The sequence below is a fragment of the Epinephelus moara genome, chromosome 21 (genome assembly GCF_006386435.1).
Source record: "Epinephelus moara isolate mb chromosome 21, YSFRI_EMoa_1.0, whole genome shotgun sequence".
Taxonomy (NCBI): domain Eukaryota; kingdom Metazoa; phylum Chordata; class Actinopteri; order Perciformes; family Serranidae; genus Epinephelus; species Epinephelus moara.
This window is the reverse complement of record NC_065526.1, coordinates 1,810,342-1,817,648: the sequence shown is the minus strand read 5'-3', so window position 1 is coordinate 1,817,648 and position 7,307 is coordinate 1,810,342. Positions and strand designations below refer to the sequence as shown.

The 7,307-nt window shown below is 42.3% G+C and overlaps 1 protein-coding gene across 1 annotated transcript in view; it reads left to right on the top strand.

The window, feature by feature from the left end:
• Positions 1–4,222, top strand: part of phb2a (prohibitin 2a) — a 23,383-nt gene extending 19,161 nt beyond the window's left edge. Inside the window, exons 9-10 of the mRNA XM_050032745.1 lie at positions 969–1,045; positions 3,757–4,222. Coding sequence (XP_049888702.1) covers positions 969–1,045; positions 3,757–3,775 — 96 coding nt within the window. The 3' untranslated portion in view covers positions 3,776–4,222. The remainder of the gene's footprint in view (positions 1–968; positions 1,046–3,756) is intronic.
• The last annotated feature ends 3,085 nt before the right edge of the window (positions 4,223–7,307 follow it).

The window sequence follows — 7,307 nt, the reverse complement described above, 5'->3', positions numbered from 1 at the left end:
GACTTCCATCTGTGTCACCGCTGATGAGGAAATACAGCGAGTGCTGGACGGAGCAGTGAGTGACAACAACCCCGCCCACATTTAAGAGGACTGTCTGAACAGACCGAGGGTCTAGGTACCATGTCTGAAGGCTTACTGCTGGTTCCAAAGGGACTGGACTGAAAGGGTTTGGTGGAGACGGAGCTTAATAATGATCACAAAACAACTACAATGTGCAAGACTCCATCCTCTCTTTCCAGCCTATAGAAGATGAGACACACACTGATGTCGTCATGTTTTGCATTCAGCTCAAGGAAAACCTGCTATTTATTGGTTCTAGCTGGGAACCACCTTTTCAGGTTTTCAACTAATTTATTTTTGGTCAAAATGCTCCGAACGGTTCAAAAGTGGGTGCACAAGTCGACTGCAGAGGGCCCAGAGAAAACACTGACTCAGTATTTAGAGTGAAGCTGCTCCGTTCACTGAAAACAAATTCAACATCCAAGTTCACACAGTAATCTCTCCTGTCATGGGACACTGTGGGGACATCTGCTCATTTCAATCGTCTTCTTAAATGTAAATAAAGTGTGAGTTGTTAGTACTGTGAGTGTGTTACACTGTTTAGTAGTGTATCGTTGTGGTGTCAGAGTATCAGTGACTAAATGATTCATTCACGGGGTCTTCACCTCGCAGTGTGACCTCACAGCAGAGTGTAATGCTCTCCCAGTCACGTCATGTGGCCCCGGCGCTCCGGTGGTGGCGTGTGTTTCCTGTATGGCCGGTGAACGGGCCTCAGCAGCTCTCGCCGTGCTGTGAATCAGCTCAGTGTTGCAGCTCTGACAATGTTCCCATTGTGCTCAGCGGCAGCAGCTTGGTCAGGCCTGCACACTGAGGAACTTTCCACCTGTGTTTTCTCTGCTTGCACTCACTCACTGTGTGTGTGTGTGTGTGTGTGTGTGTGTGTGTGTGTGTGTGTGTGTGACCTGCAGGTGTCGCAGTCCCAGAACAAAGTCTACCTGAATGCCGACAGCCTGGTGCTCAACCTGCAGGACAAAGACAACTTCAAGTGAGTCCAGACACTGTTTAATTTGATTCTACAGACGTGTCTAAGACGCGACCAGAGCTGCATCTTGAATCTCTGTAGTTTTAGGATGAACTGTATCTGTGTCAAACATAGCGCTGGATATTCATCATGTTATAAGTAGCATAAGAAACTTAAAAATAAACAGTTTTTTTCCGACAGAATGTCTGTTAAACAAAATAAGATCAAACTGTTGCACGCTGCGTGTCCCTTTATCATCACTCTGCATCGCTTCTCTGAATTTGGACATTTTTTTGGGTCCTTTTTAATGACGTTTTATTTTTTTATTTTTCCTCCTCGGCAGCAGTTTGTTGAGTTTCAGTTTGATTATCACATTCAAGACTTCCTTAGTTCAGTTTGTGGTCGGATCGATCGGAACTGATCAGATTAGATGGATGGATTAGTGGAGCAGCAGCTGCAGAGGCGAGGAATGTAAGGCCCCGTTTAGACGACAACGATTTCAACTGAAAACGGTAAACTTTAGTTGCGTTTTGGCCGATCGTTTACACGACAGCGGCGTTTCGGGTGCCTGAAAACGCAACGATTTGAAAACGGGTTCCAGAGTGCAACGTTTTGGAAACGGGTTCCAGAGTGCAACGTTTTGGAAACGGCAGCGTCTCCGTTGTCATGTAAACGTGCAATATGCAATTCCTCTGAAAACGGAGACTTTTCGCACATGCGCATTACGGTTCCAGTCACTAGTCACGCCGACCGTCACAACAACAATGCTGAGCTCTGTTTGTGCTGCTCACCCTGTTGATTTGAAGTGTAGATCTGTTACTGTAGCAACTCCACCTCGTCGTCCATCCACACAAAGTTATCTGTGCATGCTTTCGCCAGTGTGTCTTCTTTGTTTTGGTTTGTAATCACCATGTTGGAGAGGAAGGCGCTTCAGCGCAGGCGCATGCCGTCATGCTGTGGTGTTGCTTTGCAAATTTACACTGCCACCCATTGGCCTGGCGTGCATACTATAGTGTTTCCAGTAGATTTTGCAGCTCCATGTGAATGGGGATCGTTTCAATAACGTCGTCATATAAACGCAGAAGTTTTTTAATACGCAAAGGACAGACTTTTCCGTTTTTACTGAAATCGTTGTCGTATAAACGGCCCCTAAATTATCTCCTGCTGTTAAGGCCAAAACACACCGGTGGCGAACGTAGCACATCAAAAAGTCCTCTTACTATCTTTGATGTACAACCCCACACCAGCTGCAGCAAGATGCATTTTGCGCTTCTGGACGCACCGCACTGCAACACTTTTCACCACTGTCCTGTTTCCAGCCTCGCCAGCCATGGAATTAAGGTCAAGGTCAAGGTCACATTTATTTCTATAGCACATTTAAAAAGACAGAAGTCACCAAAGTGCTTTACAAGAACACTGTGAAAATTACAATACCACATAAATAGAATGATAAATACCAAAATATAAGAACAGACACAAAATACAAAAGAAAAAAAAAAAAATAAAATTAAATCTGTTTTCCCCCACTCACTCTGCTTGTACACACCAGCTCCTGTAGTAGCTCTTCTCTGCTCCTATGGCAGCTCGACTCCTCTCCTCACCACGGATGCATAAAGAGAACTCTGTAGCTGTTGCTGTCTCGTGTGTGACGAAAAATGGGTTAGGAGAGACTCATTGTAGACGTTGAGAAATATCCTGAGCTAAACGACCCACAATGCTGTCGTTAAAAAAAGACAATGGTCAAAAAGATATTGCTGGCGAGTCACAGCTCTTCAGGTGAGAAATCAAGTTTAATTCGGGGCTGTCCACATGATTTTAAGCTAATGCAGAGGTGGAGGAAGTACAGATCTCGTCTGTTGATGAGCTGCAGTGTAACGTGTCTGAAAAACAATAGACAAAACTAAAACTGTAAACTACCAACATTTAAGTTTCGCTTTCACGACGCGGCTCCAAAACTAGAAAATCTATCTGTAGCTGTGGATGTTGATGTCTACGAAAGCCTTTGTCAGATTAAACTAAAGATTATAAATTCCCACAGCCCAAACGCCTCGTTTGTCCAACCAACAGAATTTAAAAATATTCAGTTTAATACCATTTATGTAAAAGCTGAAACTGGAATCAGAAAATGTCTGAATGTAAATTGGCTTAAAAAGACAGTCGCTAATTATTTTCATCCAAATGATTAATCAACTAATCATTTCAGCTCTACACATTTTGAACATCGACTTGAACACGAGAGATTTGTCCAAATAAAGAGTCAGCAGAATTTAATACAAGTCTGAAACCAGAGTCCTAAACTGCACCCGCCCATACTCCTAAAGCTCAGCACCAGAACCGACCCGTTACCTGTCATCATGTTCAAGTCAAAGTTGCAAGTTTCATGGCTCGAGTCAGTGACCAATGTGACCACGGGGTCAAAGGTTACACTTGTGTCACTTACTTTCAAAATAAAAGGAACTGCGGTTTGATAATAGAGATTTAGATGTGCGAATATTACACATATACTGCACAGCTTTTTACTTTGGTTTTTTTTTCTGAAAAATAAAGAATATAGATTTTTGTTCTCACCTGCTGCCCACCTGCATGTAGCTCATTTTTACCTGTTACACAGCTTTTTGTGGGGTACTCATTGAGAACCCGACCCATGCAGGACTCTGATGTCCCCCTTTTTAACTTTAGTGACACTGACACATAATAATTACAGGGTTGTAATCTTGAATCTCTGTTTCTTTCAGTTTGTTGCTGGGGAAGTAAGAGGACATCATCATTCCTTGTGGTCCACCTCTACAGAAAGAAAACTCACTCATTTCTCACCTCTCAGCCGCTGTCGACTCCACGTCAGGTTTCTCTGCGACTCTGCCACGTTTACACACCACAAAAACTGACTTTAACCTGTGGAGAGTGTCACCCAGCCGCTGTCTCACCACTGTGGATCTTTTCTGAAAGGTTCCTCTGGTGCTGGTAAAGGTCTCAATTCTTCAGTTTTGTTCTGTTTCTTTTTTCTTTTTTGTATAATCATCTGTAGATGTTTACTTCCTCTTTTGCTTTTGTCAGAATCAGAAAAATGTTTTATTTGTGAATAAAAAGCAGTAAATGTTGCTTCTTCGTCTGCAGGCAAGTTGAGTTTGTTCACTTTGGACACTCGAGCTTCGTCAGTTACATAAATGAGTTGGAAGTACTAATAAAAAACAACTGCTCTGACTTCTTCGGTTATTTGCATTGAATGCAGGACATTTAGAGGAGATGGATTAAAATAAAACATCAGATTAATAAATTAAATGTGAAAAGGATTTTTTTTACCAGCACCAGAGGAGTCTTTTTAACCGTCATGAAAAAAACACTAATATGCAGGTTTCCCACAGTCATGGAAAAACCTGGAAAAGTCATGGAATAAGTAAAAATCATATAAAGTTTTGGAGAAGTCATTGAATTTTGTTTTTGTTGTGTGGACATATATTGGTAATCTTCAGAGTTTGAATCTGATATTTAAAAAAAAAAAAAACAGACAAGTATGGAAAGAAAAAAAATTTTTATTATGGTTCCTTGAAAAGTCATGGAAAAGTTTGGAAATTTTGTCGATAAAAAATGTGTGGGAACTCTGTATATGGTTGGTGAATCTAAGACTGAATGAATTAGTGATCATGTTGAAAGTAACAAGACAAGGTCAAAATATAGTATATGGCTGGACGTGTATGAAATGCTACAGGGGTTTTAATTTGAAACAGGAAGTGGCCGGCGTGTCCCCAGTCATACCCTTCCATTGGCTTTGACGTTCACTTTACAGAGCTGGCGTCATGGCTGGCACAAGCTGTCCCAGTTGTTGCGGTCCAGCCCAAAAACTCATGTAAATCCACGTTAAAATGAGGAGCAGTTGACTCAGGGTGTGTCACGTGTAGTCGGTGTGTCACACGTGTAGTCGGTTCATTTGGTCGCACAAGAGGGAAAAAATTATCCATTGCTTAATTTTAGTTTTGGTTCGGTTTCTGTTGCAAACAAACCAAGATGAGTTGACGTGAAATTCTAGCGACTGACAGGTAACTGGTTGTTTGGACATGTTTGGCGGTTGTCTACTTTTAGACTATTTCATCCAGATGTAAATTGATGCAGTGTCAGGAAGATGCTGATTTATTAATGTCAAGCATGAGAAAGACCAGGGCCCAAGATGCTCACAATGTGGACTGTGTCGTTAAACATTTGACCCTGGGGGATGCAGAGATGACCAGCCACACTAAAGGAGCTTTTTTACCCCGATGACCAACATGACACCTGCTGCCAGCGGTGGTGCTTCCCTCTCGTCCTCCATTAAACAAGGGACCATTTCAGGTGCTGTGTCAAGAGACGAAGCCCTGACAGCAGAGGTAGCCCATGATGGGTGCTAAAGGTGGGTAATTCTCATGTGAAAACACAAGCCAACTTTTTCGAGTCAAAGTTTTCCCATCAGCCAGATAGCTCCCAGATTTGCATGTGGTAAACACAAGTGCCCACATCCAGTATATGCGCTTTTGGACTGGCTCCTTATATGTACTCGTGGCTGTCAGTGCACCCGTAGGCGTGTGGGTTTTAAAATGAGGTGTGGTCACGCTCATCGTTTGCATGTTGCTATTTGAGAAAGCGATTGACCAACAAAAACCTGGTCTAAAGTGGGGATGGGCATTAGGACTCGTTTGGACGTCAGTTTTCGCTCAATACTATTTAGAATGAGTAAAATCTTTTTTGTTGTTGAGCTGTATGCTGTTTATAGCTTTACTCTGACTGACTGGGTGTTCCAGTTGAAATTTCTGACTGGGAGCTGGGAAATACCGACTTACCAGTGCAAATGGAATGCACCATTAGACAGCATGCCAGCATCCTGAAAGCAAATGAGCCATAACGTCTAAGCCAACAGCATCAGCCTCTAGTGTGACATATATCATACATGCCAGCAGCGCTTTATTAACAATAACATAACATGTCAGTAACAACCATCACCGTCCCTGTTATATGGCGGCTGATTTCATCCTCTGCTGCTCCTGGACCTCAGTGTTTTCCCAGTTTGCGGATATTTTGGCTGCTGGTCTTCTTCTTTGAGTTAGCTGCTAACTGCTAACAGCTGCCTTTTTAAATCTGACAATGGGTCACTCCCATCCCGTCCTGCTGGCTGTCCCTTTAATGCAGACATCGATTTGGCACTGTTACTTCCTCCGCTGCCGGCTTAAAGGCGAGACAACTCTGTCCCTTTGTTCTGCGATTGTACCTTTTATGAAACGGTGAAACGGAATAACAGCACAAAATTCCCTCCTTGAACAGGCAGAGTAAAAGGAGTTACAGCTGTTGCACTGTTTTCTCTGTTTCTAGTCTTTATGCTAAGCTAAGCTAACCAGCTGCTGGTTGTGGGTTTTTATTTCCTCTGCAGACCTGGGTTTTATGTCGTGTCTAACAGTTCCTTCAGTCTGCTCAAACTTTTGTTCAAGATGAAAAAATCCACCAGCCAAGCATATTTTCTATCAGCCAAAATATCAGCAAGTGATAAGTTAGTTTACTTTGAACACTTATATTTTTACTGGCTAAATTGTACATACATGGGTCTGACTTATTATATATATTTAGATATTTGAAAATGCTGCAGTAGCACAACTTCAGAATGATCCCAGAGGTACCAGGGGCCCTGTTGAACAAGGTTATTAAGGGGTTTGCAACTTGATTTGAGTTTAAGATATAATTTTAAAATGTAGGAATGAGTTGAATGTTGTTGATTGTAGTGTCTAATTGTTAAAAATGCTGTCATGAAACAACAAGAAAGTGATGACAAATATTCAACAGAATAGAAACTTTTCCTCTTTAAACAAACATTGTGGCAGTTCGAGTAGAGAGCGCTGAGTTTATAAGGTGCACTTGAATGCACCATGGTCGCCTACACATTTCCATACAAAGCAATGTAGATTTCAGAGTTTACAAGGTGGACTTGAATGCACCACCAAGTCTGAGTGAGTGAGTGAGTCTCAGCATAGTTTTCTTAGTTACGTGACCATTTTGGTACAAACAGCCTTCTGAGATTTACCCAACAAACAGAGATCTACCCACATTTGGTGCTTGGCGAGTTTTAATTTCAGACCCTGCCAGTGGACGTTTTTGCCAAATTTGAGGGAGGCCCCTTAGGGCATTCTTGAGATAACGCCTTCACAATAATACACCCTTTTACAGACATTAGCTAGCCAATCTTACAAAGGAGGACCACACTTGTTTGTTTTGCTATGGAAGCTAACGTTAGCTAATGTGCTAAAAAGTTAGCGTTCCAGAGAAATCCAAT